Here is a 15,796-nt window from a genome sequence, read left to right on the forward strand (position 1 = left end):
ACACTGATGGTGTTGGTTTCCCCTGGCCAGGCTCTAGGTGCTGAGAGACCTGCTGGGATTCATGTGTTTGCAATACTTCTTCACGCTCATCTTGCTGGCAGAGCTATCAGGATGCGCCACTTCCACAATGGCGAGGAGCAGAAGCTGCTTGCTTATGATGATGAGTTTGACTTCAACTTCCAGGAGTTTCAGTATCTGAAAGAAGAAAGAACCATCTTGCCAGTATGACACTTAATTATTTCCCTGAAAGTGGTTAAGAGATCGTATGCCTAACATTTACTCACATTTAGGATTAATTTTGCTACAGAATTTCTTACCATAGAAACATAGAATTCTTGAAGGTTTTGTTAATTTTTCCACTTATTGCAGAGTGACTAACACATTAAAGTTGCAGTGTCTCAGGAGTGTCTAGCAAATTCACTACAGAACTGGCTTGGCCCATCAATTCAAGGTATTCTTTAGGTGTGTTTGGTGTCCACAATTACTTGATTTGAACTTTGTTATCACAAACGTTTGAACAAAGCAGATTATAAAATCATGAGTGTGCCTGGTTGTGCCACCTTCATGCATCCAGACAGCTAAAGAATGGAAACACCACCATGTGGCTTTACGGAGCTGTTGGAACCAAGCAGCACATCATGAGTATTTGCACACAGCAAGTATCCAGCCTTCCAAACATGTCTACAAATCAGTCAAGTCTTCTGTTTGTTTCACATTTTTATTTTTTGTTGTGAATAAAACTCCATTTTCATGTTCCACATGAGGTTTCACTAGTAAACAAAACCCTTTGGAAGAAGAAATCATGCAATTGTATCTGCTGTTCTTGTGAAAATAATGCAATGTAACTTTTAGAAAAATCCCAACTATTATATCCCCTATTATAAAGCAGTAGCTATCCATAGGTATTGCATGAAAAGAGTCTATATTTTTTTGGATGAGTCACTCATTTAAAAATTATTCATTCATCTTTTGTTAGTTCCAGCCGGCATCTGTTTTTGAAGCTTTGGCCTGAAGACAGAAAGTTTAGTGCTGCAAAGGTTGGGTGCTCCAATGTGGCCAGCAGAGCAGCTGGAGATGTGCTTGTCCTGGTGCATGTGAACAAGCCCGTTACTTGATGGAATTGGTCAGATGGAAAATATCAAACAGCAACTGGATTTTGTTTTCAATTGGAGTCAGTAAGGGAAGAGCTGAAAAGACCATTGCAGTGACTGAACTTCAAGTATGGTCAGGAGTCCCATGGTTTAAACTTCCAGGCTTCTCTTCAAGTCCATTTCTCTCTTATGTCTCTTCTCCCACACTGGGATACTTTGAAATTTGTCAAAGGCAAGCAGCTAAAATGCTAACTTTCTAATTTAATTTCTACATCAAAACCTGGATGTTCAGGTGCAGCATTTACTCTTTGAAGTCCAACTGCTTGTACTCCACAGGGACTTCAAAGACAAACTGGTGTTACCTCCTCCAGGAAAGAAGTGTTGAAGTGTTTAGGAAGAGGGCTGGCAGAAGATGACAGGTTTGCAGAGAAAGCCTGTAATATTTTTAGGAAAATCCATGCAGATTATAGAGAAAGGCCTCTTAAAATTCAAGAACAAAAGGGAGTAAACAGCAGAAAGACTAAAAGAGGTATTTGATAGTATCAGCAACTTTAAAAAGACAGCTTGAGTAGAAGCTGGAATTCTTTCTCTGAAGTGAGCCTTTTTCATGCCTTTTATTGTTTTCATCTTATGCAAAACTACCAGCACAGCTCTACATATATAATTCTGGTGTAATTCGGACCAGACTAATCAATTAGCTAATAATATTAAAAATTTTCATATAAGTTCTTGTTATTCAATCCTGCAAGCTCTTCCAAGGGTGTATCCTTCTTTCAGCTTGTGGAGTCCAGGTTATTTGTTTTCCTTTCGTGCTAGCACTCTCTTCTGAATTTGGAAGCAAAAGATCTCACGCCACAGAAGGAACACATTTAGTGAATGTTATCCAGTCCGTAAGCCACGAGAGCCAGAGAGCTCGCTGGTGGAAACCAGCATATTCCTGCTGGGAGCAGGGAAGCTGTGCCAGTTCACGCTGCTTCAGAAAGCTCTGTCTCTATTTGGCTGACAACAGCCCGGAGTACAGTTAGTGCTAGCATTGATCTGCGACAAGGTAGCCCACAGGGAAGGAGAAATTCTCAGCCTTTGATGGGTGATCTGATTTTTTCAGGGAAGATTAATACAATGGGTGATAAGGGAAGATGATGATACAAAAAATGAACCACAGCAAATAAACCTCTAGCATCCTTGTGATATGAAGTTGCCCCAAAATACCAGATTTTTGACATCTGGCTATGTTCTTCAATATTTTAATTTCCACTTGATTATCATGGTGATTTTGAGATTTGTATTTGATTAGGTACAGGGAATAAAGGTACTACCAAACTGTAGATCAGTTTGTCAAGACAGCAAAAAGTTAATTGTATGTACTTGAGAAGGTAAGTATTCAGCCTTTCCCATACATATCTGTCAATGTAGTTAAGTCTTTGCCTGCCACTCCTCTACTCCCAGGCTTGGCAGATAAAAAGTTGTTATTGCGATGTGGAAAACCTTGTTTTCCTCATTTGGCAAGTATTTCTATTGAAGTTGGCAGGATAAATTAGCCTGGGGAAAGCTTTCCAAAGTAGCAATGGATGAGTTTTGGAGCAAGAATCATGTGTATACATCATTTACATATATAATTTTCCTGAAAATAGGATTATAACTGGGCACCTCCATTGCTATTTTAAAAAACACAGACCAGACTCTTAATAAGACTGTTTAAATCTATGGGGGATCCCTGAGGATCTGGGATAATATGAATGCTAAGTGCCAAGGCCTTAACATACGCCAGTTACGTAATCCTTTACTCTTTCAAAAAGTCATATCCACTGCTCTGATCTTTATTTCTTAAGTATTTGCTGTCATCTGTGGTTACCTGAAGCTGGTGTTGATAAACTTCAGAACTGTGAACTTCCTAAATCTTGTGTTTCAGGGGGATAATTTAATCACAGAATGTCACTACAGTACTGTGGACCGAATGCGCATGACATGGGTAAGAAAAGTTTTAATGGATCAAAATGAGTACACAGATAATATAGGGGACTAAAATATTTTTCATAAAATGCTATTAAAAAGCGTGAACTTAACTTGTTAATGCCTGTGTGCACGTAATTATATATTATATTTCCTTTCATAGGTTCTTAGGTTTTAAAGTCATCAGGACTATTATGATCATAGTCTGATCTCTTGCATAAGGCATTCAAATGACTAGTTTATAAAAATAAGCAAGCCAGCTCATAAAACCTCTTTAAAAATCAGACTTCGCTAGTATACAGAGTGCTTTCTTCATAACATGTATTAACACACAAATTCTGCATAGTCTAATTCATTATTTTTCTGAACTTGTTATGCATTTTTCCCCGAAGATGTAATTGCCAGTTCTTATGTATTGATTTTTACTTATGCTGTGACTAAGATGGGACCACTCGCTTTTGTGCCTAACGTAGAATACAGGCAGAATGCAGGTCCTGCGGGCTGGGAGGAGGAGGCTGGGCGCAGTGAGCCTCTGCCTGTTACCTTTCTCACGCGGTGGGTTTTCCAGTGGCAGGGACCCTCCTGGACAGCTGCTGCCCCCGGGGCGGCACAGGAGGAGCCCACGCCGTAACCTTGCACCCTTACAGCCGAGGCATGAGGAGCGGCTGTGCCGCAGCCCCAGGTGCATGTCCACGGCAGTGGACGAGGCAGGGCCATGGCCAGAGAGTGAGCATCCCCTTTGAGGTTGAGGGAATCTGGCTCAGGTTTGGCACATGGCAGTGGATGGTCTCCCAGACACAGCTTTTTAGGTTAGCAGAGGCCAGGCGCCGCCCATTGCAATGTGGCCACTTGGTTTTAGAGGTGAAGCAAATTCGGTTGTTGGGACATGAGCTGGACTGTGCCAGCTGACTGCGAAACCAGAGAGTCATGCCAGACCCACTATGTTTACGGGAGGGATGTAGCTGCTGGCACCCAGCCTTCGCCAGGCTTCCTCTGGAGGGGCTGGATCCAGACCTCCGGCAGGTGAGACCTGAGGGGTTTCTGTTCAGCAAGGAATCACAGAATCACAGAATGTTAGGGATTGGAAGGGACCTCGAAAGATCATCTAGTCCAATCCCCCTGCCGGAGCAGGATTGCCTAGACCATATCACACAGGAATGCATCCAGGCGGGTTTTGAATGTCTCCAGAGAAGGAGACTCCACAACCTCTCTGGGCAGCCTGTTCCAGTGTTCGGTTACCCTCACCGTAAAGAAGTTTTTCCTCATATTTATGTGGAACCTCCTGTGTTCCAGCTTGCACCCATTGCCCCTTGTCCTGTCAAGGGATGTCACTGAGAAGAGCTTGGCTCCATCCTCATGACACTTGCCCTTTACATATTTATAAACATTAATGAGGTCACCCCTCAGTCTCCTCTTCTCTAAGCTAAAGAGACCCAGCTCCCTCAGCCTCTCCTCATAAGGGAGATGTTCCACTCCCTTAATCATCTTTGTGGCTCTGCGCTGGACTCTCTCTAGCAGTTCCCTGTCCTTCTTGAACTGAGGGACCCAGAACTGGACACAATATTCCAGATGCGGCCTCACCAGGGCAGAGTAGAGGGGGAGGAGAACCTCTCTCGACCTGCTAACCACACCCCTTCTAATACACCCCAGGATGCCATTGGCCTTCTTGGCCACAAGGGCACACTGCTGGCTCATGGTCATCCTGCTGTCCACTAGGACCCCCAGGTCCCTTTCCCCTACGCTGCTCTCCAACAGTTCTGTCCCCAACTTGTACTCATATATGGGGTTGTTCCTGCCCAGGTGCAGGACTCTACACTTGCCCTTGTTATATTTCATTAAATTTCTCCCCGCCCAACTCTCCAGCCTGTCCAGGTCTCTCTGAATGGCTGCACAGCCTTCCGTTGTGTCAGCCATTCCTCCCAGTTTTGTGTCATCAGCGAACTTGCTGACAGTGCAAGTGAGTTTTTGTCCTATTTTCCTGTGTGGCGACCACACTAGCTCTTGGCCCTTGGTTCGTGTGTTTTGTCTTCTCCATTATGATTCCTGCAGTTCAGTAAGTTTCATGGAACTGTTCCCACGTGGGATTTAGGAATGCGCAGCTCATAATCTTGTCCATATTTACCAAGATTAATTTTAAATTAGTTGTTTGCCCCATGGCTCTCAATAGAAGACTGTTTAAGAGTCTGTTTCTTCTGCTAGCTAAAAATCTTACTCTAATTAATTATTTTATAGTTAGTGGTCATTTGTTCTTGAGTCAACATTCTGTTAATTTAAATAACTTTTCTTTCTTGCTCTTTATCTGCATATGTACTTACAAGGAGAGTCCATATAGATATATATTCCATCCTGGCCTCCATTTTACTAGAAAAAGCTCATTTAATTACTTATTAAACAGACTAATTATCCTACCAGACTTTTTGTACATCTACTCCACTTTGAAACCCTTTTTCTGAAACATGGTAGATATAAGTACCTTGGAGACAGCTGAGAATAAACCTGAACTTCTCAGATAGTACTCTTCAACATAATAGGAGCCTTCTTTTATTGATAGTTGTTCTTTCTGACATCTTTCAAGCTCAGGAGCTACTGCTTGAACTTGCAGTGTATTTTGTAATTAATTATGTAATAACTTCTTGCTACTTGATAACTTAATGTACAAGGTAGATCTGTTGAATTGGGCCTCCTGATACACATTTCATTAGCATATGAATGCTAACCAGTGTTTTTATCTGTGGGATTCCAATGCTATCTTAATTAAAAGAAAAATCCCATTTTCAGGGTGGTCTGAGCACCAGGAATGAAATGTGCCTGTCATATCTGCTGTATTACCCAAGAATCAACCTCACCCGATGTGCAAGTATTCCAGATATAATGGAACAACTCCAGTTCATTGGTGTTAAGGAAATCTATAGACCTGTCAGGCAAGTAAAATGTTTATGAATATGTGTAACACCTCTATTTCTGTCTGTGGGATTACAGGTTCATTTTTATAGGACCTTTATTTCTTTCTGGTAGTGCAACATGTTGCAGGGTCACTCATGCCACTTCTTTTTGGTCAATATGCTGTGCTGCTACTTATTTCTCCTGCCAAATTATTTTGCATCTTCTTTTTAAATAAAAAAGCAATTTTTTCTGTTACAGAAATAATATTTCTCACAGCAGTTTTTTTCACCACAACCATCTGTAAAAAGACTATGAGTCAATGTCATATCAGTGTTTCAAATCTATCAATTTATCAAAACATACTGGTGTTTCACATATATAGAGAGAACATGGGTATTGAATTACCCTGGGTAGATTTGTTGTCAGTAATTCTGCTGAAGTCAATTGTTGCAACCAGATCCTAGAACTGTTGCTGACATATAGAGCTTAATGCTGTCTTGGTGACACTGACAAAAATGCACAAAAGGGGAAGAAGTTGTAAGTTAGAAAGGAAATGGAGGGATTGAGAGAGTATTAAATTGTTCATAGTAAAAAATAAATGGTAGATAAGCACTATGATGGAGACAAATGAGAGAATGGAGGCTTTGGAAGAATAACAAGTCAGAGGTCGATATGCAAGGTAAGTAGAGAGAAAAACATGGGACCAGTGGTAGGAATCTAGCCAAAAGGAAGGAAAAAGCTTTTTAGGTGAACTGTTGGCTGCAGGGGCTTGCAATTCTGTGCGAAGATACTGTCTCCCGAGTGTTGGACTCCTACTGTTCAGGGAAGCAAGACACTGCACATTTTTGAGATGTAAATCTGTCAGAAAGAAAAACCCCTAGCTCATTCATTGATTTTTCTTCCTAATAAAAATAACCCACAAGAATCTGAATATTAGCCTGCTGCTCTGCTCAAAGGGGATGATATCATTTTGTTGTAAGATCTTTCTACTTAAGTGCTCCACAAATATTAAATATCCCCTCTGTGAATGGTGAGGGATGGAGGCTGTTACCATTTAGGCAACTCAGGATCATAATAACCACCATGAAGGTACATGCAGTTCACCTGGCATCTGACTGCTGGGGTAAACCACAGGCTGGTGAATTTTAAACAAGGTGTTACAGTTTCTCCAGTAAGTCAGCAGAAGTCTTGCTGTCCTTCACCATGAGAGTCCTTGGCAAGAACAAAATGCTTCCCAATGTGTTGATGGATCTGGCTTTTCTGCCTTTTAATGTCAGGGGGATGACCTGCACAACGATATTGCTCACTAAGAACAAGAGTGATTTCCAGAATCTAACATAAAATTTAATTTTGGTAGGAGATGGGAGGAAGCCTGCTATAGACAGGATAAATGTGTGTGAATATATAAAAATCGATAGTGCATTTCAGTTTTTTAAGTGTTCCTTACAGTGCTTAAAATTAGAACATCTCAATAGCAGTGGAAGTGATTGTAAACAGAGTGAGAATAGTCTAAAGAGGAAAGTTCCCAAATGAATGAAATGCAGAATTTGATGTACAGGCTTACTGGTCTTAGTCCTGAAATTTATATCCAAGACAGAAGAGTTTGAAGAAAGTCACAAAGCAATGTCTACTTCATTTTCCACACTATTTCTATTTACAATCTCTTTTAATACAGGAAGAACACAGTTTCTAAATTAGTCCTAGCTAAAAGAGTCTTTCTGAGCTTAGAAAGAAAATATTCTAACAAATGTATGCTCTCTTGAGTGTTCATTCATGATAACTGTACTTAAGGAAAAAATGCACATTTGGCCTGGGGAAATAAAGATGTTTTGAATAGAGTAAGTATGCAGACTGTCTGCCACAAATGGAATAGTGATTAGAAGAAGAGATTATTAATGCCTCTAGTATTTATGACCTAATCCACAATTCTTGTTTCATTAAGCTCTGTCAGCCTAAGGATATGTGACCTGATACTCATCTCTCTTGTGTCAGTCTTACACTGGAATTGCTTCACTGACTCCTCTAAAGTCTCTGTTGACTTACACATGAAGGCGAAATGGAAGCAGGATCACAGCACTGTGGCTCACTTTAAAACTCTTTTTTTTCCTCAGTCTGGTGGCACAGACAGTGGCATAAATCATGAGGAGCTGAGATGAAAGTGATTGGGCCACCATACTGTAAAGTAGTTGCCTGATTAAAATTATGTCTTCCATGCCTAGATGTTAAGTAGAGCAGAACTTTGGCACAGGCAACACTTTACCCAAAGCAAGTGGAAGACAGCCTACTGCAAGATAACACAGATCTGTCTAAAGTGCTTTGAAAAGATAACTCATGCTTCAACCAAAATATTAATTAGGTTACTTAGATAAAGTTTTAGCTACTTTCTTTCTTCCACTAACTGTATTGGACTTTCTGTTTTTAAAAACCTGACCTGTCCACCATGTCGTTTCTATTCATCTCAGTAGAGTCAAACAAGGAGAAAGCAACAACAATGGAAAAGGTTTTCTTTAGCTGGTTTGTTTTTTTTTTAATTTTTCCTTCATTGTTATTTCTCGGTTTGTTTTACTAAATGAAAGACAAGGAATCTGATTATTTCCCTTTCCACTTCTTCGGCTGGTGGGGAATGGGATTGGCCCCACTTGTTCATGGGAAGGATTCCCACACGTGGGCAAATAATGAGATCTCTTAGAGCAGTGCAGCAGGTCTCTATCCCACCCCTGGCCAAAAGTCCCCTTGCGGTCAGCATGTAGGGACATGCCAAAAGGCAGTGTCCACAACACCAGTTATTCTCATTTGATCTTTTGGCACTGCTGACAACCAATGCATGTTAGAGCAACTGCTGTGCTAGGCTGAGTTTTGACCTATTATCTGAGTTATGACCAGAGCTTGTCAGAGCCATCTGGAAGCAGCTTTCTAATGGCAAATGTTTCTTTGCAACACTGTCTGCTAGGCCTAGTAGAGGGTGGGACTTTGGTTTTGTTTTGGTTTTTTTTTTTTGAGAAGTCACAACAGCAAATCTGTTTTTTATTGCCTGTGTATTCAGTTTGTAGATCAGGGAATGGCAATGTAATTCTTTTTCTTAACTTCAAGTCCTTAATTTCTAAAAGCATCTAGCAGCAAGTCCTAAACTGCTGACAAACTTTTGTAAGTCTGTAAAAATCAATGGAACTGCATCAGTTTTCAGGAGCAGAGCATTTAGCTGAGAACGTGAGTTAGTCATAATATACATGTTAATAGTACATTTGTTTTTCTGAGTGGATTCTCCAAAAGCTTTTCCTCCTCAGTTCCAACTTGATGGTATTTATCTGTTTTTAAAAAATTATTTATTTATTTTTCTTTAGGACTTGGCCTTTCATTATCAAGAGTCCTAAGCAATATAAAAACCTGTCTTTTATGGATGCAATGAACAAATTCAAATGGTCCAGATCGGAGGGTCTCTCCTATAACGAACTTGTGCTTAAATTACCAGTGAATGTGAGATGTTCAAAAACAGATAATGCAGAATGGTCGGTAAGTCTAAGTGTTGAAAAGGAACAATAATGCCATGAAATAAATGGGACTTACTGTGCTTCATTGCATATGAATAAGTACCTGTTTATATGTCTTCAGACTGTTTACATGGCTATATTGCATTTACATACAATAACAAATGATGAGAATGTTTTATCAATGCTTTCACCTAACTCAAGTTCTAGAAGTTTTTAAAAAGAATAGAAAAGTTGGAGCTTTGATCAGCACTTGGGATCAGGAATAGCAGTATGGAGTCTTTCAGAGTGTCTGGGACTGATGAGAGAGTAACCATATGTGTCCAGATCAGGTGACCAAGTTAGAAAGCTGTTTTCCATTGGCTACCTCCATTGTCAGGGACTTATGTTAGAGTCTTGCGATGGATGATTCAAAATCCCTAAATCAGATTTCTTCTCTGGGTCACTCTGTAGGGGGAAGCTTGTTGACTGCATGAGGAAGCCTCAAGAATCTAACTAACTTCTTAACTCAGGCATCTAGACTACCTGAAGTTATATAAGTACTCTTCCAATAGCTCTTGCTTTTTTGTAGGTCTTGTGTCTTAGAGATGTCTATAGTATTGGGCCAAAAAAGTACGTTTGGATTGTCTATTTCCTTTGTACACCTTTGGAAGATTTTACTTTCTATAGTTTTCCTTTCCCAATTCTCTTGATGAAAAAAAACTGTAAGATAAAAATAATTCCTCAGTAAGTTATTATTTATTCTAGATGTCTACTAGTATTTTAACAGGACTTCTGGGAAAAGCTGTCATCTTTAATGTTGATGTGTGTTTATAAAGAACTAGTAGTGAATGTAGTATCATCCCCGAAGGAGATGCTGAAAAATATATATTGCTTCTTGAACTCCTTTTCAGAGTCCAAATTCAAGACTCCATTTTACTTTTTTGAGTTTTTCTGCTCAGGAAGGGAGATTGTCTCATTGTACTGGCTTGTCTCCTACCACGATTTTAGGCCAGTCTGACAGACCTGATACCACATACTACTGATGAAATACTTCCTAGGAAAGGACCTTTGCCTCATTCTCCTCACCCCACAAAACAGCCCATGCTGGCTTGTAGCAGGTCACACAGTGGTTTCAGGTGATGGAGGAATTGCCCTTCCTGCAGTGGCGTTCTCGGGTCTTTCCAACATCAATCAGACTATTCTGCCCGTGGGATGTCAATGTAATACTGTGTGCTATAAGTAATCAAAGGGGTTCTGTTTTTTTCTAATATTTGTCCCACTGCAAACCTCCTGTAAAAAGTAGTTATTGACAGTACATGTGACTATTCACTAGTTTTGGTTAAACTTCTTGAGCTTTGCAAGTGCTGGCCAGTAGCAGGTGCGTAGCCACTCTTTCACTGATTATTTGTCAGAGGATGAAAAGCACACAGAAGTTTTATCAGGAGGGGATAGGCTTTTTTTTTTTTTTTAAATGGTGTGCTTTCTGGAAAATGCTATTCCCCTTTATCTTATAGGATGGAGGAACAATACCTACAACTTAAAGAATGTAGTCAAAGAGTGAGCTCACTGGAACTGGGAGTGCTTAGTTCTTCCTTTTAATCACAGTTTCCTATTTCAAATGACTAGAGCATATTCATCAAAGCTAACATTAGAACTCTTTCCTTTCCCTTCCATTATTAGTGATATTACATTAAATTGGCCATCCTCATCAAAATCAAGAACAGATTTAAACTGAATGGCCAAACAATCAGTGAGTTACAATAAGGAAAAAACTTGAAGCAGAGGAAATGAGTTGAAAATACCTTCATCCTTCAATAAGGATGGTCTCTTGATCAGTGTTAGCTTTGTGTTGTGTTTGCTAAGATTAAGTCAATATTTCGATTTTTTTTTTTTCTGCAGTGCAGGATAATTGCAACATGGAAAAAACCCAAAGCAAGCGCATCCTGTGCAAGTGGGCATTCAAACTTTCAAAAATGTTTGTGCCCAGGGGCTCGCTTTTCACAGAGCTTCTTTTCTTTAACGTGTAGGAAGTACATTTAGGAAAAGCATAGCCAAGCAGTGTACCCAAATCTCTCCAATTTCATGTCAAAGCCAGGAAAGGCAGGGAGTTATGTCTAACTCTATAAAAATTGCACTGAGTTATAAGAGAAGAGTAAAAAATGCTCAGTATATAGAAATATGACACTTTTGTAGGTGGCCCTGCTTGAGCAGGGACATTGGACCAGATGATCTCCAGAGATCCCTTCCAACCTCAAACACTCTGTGGTTCTGTGAAATAAATGTGTGCACAATTAACTGCCTTGTACATGCAAGTGTGAGCCTTGTATGTACAAATGAATGTGTTCAAATATCATCCAATATCCCTATAGCACTGTAGCACTGGAAACTTCCATTTTTATCTGCCAGAAAGATGAAAATAAAAACCAAACCAACCAAACAATGCCACAAAGCAAAATAAGGTCATACAAATCAACCAACAAAAGCCTAACCTTGCTTTACTGGAGAGTTACGAGCTTTACTGAGCTGGGAACAATGGATGTGCATGCTGGCTGATCATTTGGCATACAATAAATTAATATTTTTACTGAGCTTGATGTCTCCACAGTAAGAGTCACAACCCCAGTACAACACTAACAATAGATTCTCATGCAAGCTGCCAAGTAGTAAGAGAGCAAAATACAGATTTCTAATCTTATGTGACAAAACTCTGATCATTTTTTATTATTTTAATTGCAGATCCAAGGCATGACAGCTTTACCCCCTGAAATAGAGAGACCGTACAAGACAGAACCAGTAATATGCAGCTCATCTTCCTGTTTACATTGCAGTTTATTCCTCACCCTGTTGTTTGTTGTACATGTCACAGCCAGTACCATAGGAAACATTGGGCCCTTTGTATAATAATTTTTGTTCACTTGTGTTCTGTATGCCATGCAAGTTCTGATGTGTTTGCACTGTTGCTATTGTAGATTTATTTTTTTACATATTAATAAACTAAATTTGCCGGTTCAAAATGAAATGTGTACTTCCTCTGAAAACTGTGGGTTTTTTGGTTTTCAATGTAAAGTATGTATAAAACACAGTAGGTACACTGGCACGTTGCATATTGAAATCTTTTCCTGTACCATTTTGTTACACTTTGTTCTGACTCTTTCACGTGGTGTTTCCAAAACCAACTATGTATATGGGTAAAATTAATAAACTAAAAGCAACTTAGTTAACCACATTCATCCTGGTGTGTCCTGAATTATTTTGTCTTGATTCTTGTCATCTGCAGGTTATGAAATTATTTCTCTATGAACAGGTCTTACAAACATGTATTTGGGCATGTCTGACTGACACCTGCCATAAAACTACAGGAAGGATTCATTCAGGGAGGACATTTCTGGGAGCAACACATTCCAAACCATCTCTTCACCTTCAGAGAAGGGAGCACTATGGGTGTGAAAAGGCTGAACCCCAAATCTCCCCATAGCGATTGCTGTATGAGTCCTTCAGCTTGGAAGGGACTTCTCTCCCTTTTCTGTTCCTTATCTCTTCCTTATCTCTTCTCCAGTCCCTTGCAATTCAGTGTTTCTTTAGTCTTCAGGTGTTTGTACAGCAAGTAAAGCTTTGGTGAGAGGTAGGCATGCCTTTGCAAGATTTGATCTGGGTAATAATAGCAATAAAGATCTATCTCACAGCCAGGCTCTGGCATGCACAGGGAACCGGAGTATAAGCCTGCCAGGAGCTATTGTTAGCACACACCGAGCATCACAATAGGCCAAACTGCTGATTAAAAGGTTATTTTCGTGTCTCGTGTACAATTTTTTATTGATCTGTTTATTTATTTAGAAATCTGCAACTTTTTCACTCAGATTGTTTTGGGCAGGGAAGATTCCCAAAAGATACTTAATTCATTGCTCCCAAATTAAGTTATGCAACACAATATAAAAAGACTTTGAACGTCCAAAAAACCACTTATTTTCATAGTCACGCTGCAGTTACAGTAAACTATTATTTTTCCACAGTGCTGCATAAACTTTACTGGAGTGTGGCTATAAAAATAAGTTGTTTTGGATGTTGAGAGTGCTTCCCTGACCGCTGCAACACCTGCACTACAACTAACCTCTGTAGACTTAGTTACATATGGACTTTGTTATGTACATTTTACGTCATTGAGCACTCTTGTGCAGTGTGGGGAGTCCAGAGCAGCTGGAATAAACTGGTTTTCTGAATATTTTTGTTCATTGACTGTTAACGACTGATACCTGTCTGTGCAATTGCACCTCTTAATGAGGGCAGGCTGTTCTCATGCAAAGAAATATCACAGAAGGAAAATAAGGAGAGGATTTGGGAACTGTCTTCTCTGTATTTGAGAAGTGAGAAGGAAAGCATCACAAAGCTGGTAAGGCTCCTTTGGGGGTAGCCAAAATGACAATGTGTGTGATAATTGACACAGAAGAGAGGCACTGAAGCAGCTAATGCCTCAAGTAGAGATGAGAGAATTAATCAAGTATAGATTAATTTTCTAGGAGCTATAACAATCTCATTACAAAATTTATGCATAAAGGGAGTTTAAAATGAGCCATGAAGACAGAGGTTCACAGGTCCAACTTAATCCTCCTCGTGCTGCAGTCTGCACTTGGGCTAAGAAAGCAACTCCCACCAAATCCTGGGGAATTTCTTTGCTGTTGTTGGGCAGCTGCTTGCTCCAGATATACCTGGCCAGTGGTATGTTCTGCCGTCCTTCCCACTGGTGCTGGATAAGGTAAGGAAAGGTGTATGCCAAACAGCATATGGATTTTTTTGGGTCAAAACCCTGAAGTTTCAGTAAAGAAATGTAACTATTCAGATGTCTCCTTCCTGCCAGCAGAACAACTATGCTTTTCTGTGTTCCTGAATGGAACTGATTGAAAATGAAAAACAAGTAAGAGTCATGGTGAACTGTAGGCAGAAAAAATATTCTGAGTGATTATTTGTACAGACCTGTTCTGAACATGAAAAGCCAGGGCATCCTCCAGCTAAGAAATCACAGAGTCCATGGTACATCTTATTGTAAAAGCAGTCAGCAGCAGCCTTGGACTTTCTTACACTTACACCCATCCCTGAAGTGGGCATGTTTGAACAGCTTTTTGTCAGGGAGCGAGGGGAAAAATAATAGGGAATGAAATGAGAAAAGAGCATTTGTGTTGGACAGAGGAGCCCTTTCACAAGAAGTGCAGCCTCTCATTTGCTAATAGACATGGGCTACTGGCATCAGTCCTATGTTGACTTGGTTTGAAACAAAGATAAAGCAGATCTAGGGTTGTTTTCCATTCACTTGGCTGTTCTCTGATTTGATGCAGTTTCTTATCTATGGGGATTTCCATTCCATGGGCACCCGTCCTAAGAACATGTGAACAGATGGGTGTTTGTTGTTGCCATCCAGTAGGCCACGAGATGATGTAAAGCAAAGCTGGCTCAGAAAGGATGTCTGTGAGAGATAAGTGCCAGCATATTGGGAAGACCTGCCTCATACACTAAAAGTTCTTCTTTGTTTAACCTGCAACTGTTTTATGACTTCTGGAGGGATGGAGAGGAAAATGTTACTTCACAGGTAAATAAAAAGAAAGACTGGTGATACAGTTCTGGGATACTTCCAATTAAAAGGATCTGAAACAATGAGCACATTACCTTAAGAAAGAAACTTAAAATAAGAAAGTAAATAAAAGGTGAAAGTCTGAAATTGTCAAAAATTCAAAACAAGGACAAGGGTGAGAAATGCCACAAGCTAACTATGCCACTGAAGAAAAAACAGATGCAGCAAACAGATACATAATCACACTGCACGTGAAAAAGCTCTCAGGCACAGATTTCTGCGGTTTTCTTTCAATATTGTGCTATGCTAAAGCATATACTCTTGCATAATAGTAAGCTTTCATAATAGTTTAGTTAAAAGTATATACAGTGAGTACTGTTTTCAAGCAAACCATGGTAGAGGAGAGGATATTGAGTATAAACTGGAAGATCAATGAGTTAGAGAGGATGAGCACAAAATGACTAAATGTCATACCTCCTTTTAACAATTTTGCTGTTCAGAGCTTCTCTGTGTGAAGAAATGTGTTAGGAATTTCAAGTGAGAAGCTAAATATGTAACTATTTCAAGTGGGATAAGGAGTTGCATTCTGAAATAGCAGCTGAAAATCTCCTTAAATCAGATTCCCCATACAATGGTCCAGCTGCCTGTCACCTGTAGACCATTTATAGATATGCTATTAATACCATTTAATCCCTTTTGTTTTTGTTATTTATTCATTATGAAGCTTCCATTTAATGAACATACAGCTCTCCTCAAATATTCACATTGTCTGAATCAACAACCATCTGGGATTTTGCCTGTTTGTTGTAAAACCAGGATGCAGGAAGATTGAGAAGGAGCATTGG

The 15,796-nt window shown here is 39.8% G+C and overlaps 1 protein-coding gene across 2 annotated transcripts in view; it reads left to right on the forward strand.

The window, feature by feature from the left end:
- MOXD1 (monooxygenase DBH like 1) overlaps window positions 1-12,609 on the forward strand; it is a 52,319-nt gene extending 39,710 nt beyond the window's left edge. The window contains exons 8-12 of one of the 2 annotated variants that reach the window (XM_068402877.1): window positions 31-222; window positions 3,001-3,060; window positions 5,820-5,962; window positions 9,266-9,434; window positions 12,128-12,609. In XM_068402877.1, coding sequence (XP_068258978.1) covers window positions 31-222; window positions 3,001-3,060; window positions 5,820-5,962; window positions 9,266-9,434; window positions 12,128-12,292 — 729 coding nt within the window. In that variant the 3' untranslated portion in view covers window positions 12,293-12,609. The remainder of the gene's footprint in view (window positions 1-30; window positions 223-3,000; window positions 3,061-5,819; window positions 5,963-9,265; window positions 9,435-12,127) is intronic. The other variant, XM_068402886.1, reaches the window with a different exon arrangement.
- The last annotated feature ends 3,187 nt before the right edge of the window (window positions 12,610-15,796 follow it).

The sequence above is a fragment of the Nyctibius grandis genome, chromosome 1 (genome assembly GCF_013368605.1).
Source record: "Nyctibius grandis isolate bNycGra1 chromosome 1, bNycGra1.pri, whole genome shotgun sequence".
In the NCBI taxonomy this organism is placed as follows: domain Eukaryota; kingdom Metazoa; phylum Chordata; class Aves; order Nyctibiiformes; family Nyctibiidae; genus Nyctibius; species Nyctibius grandis.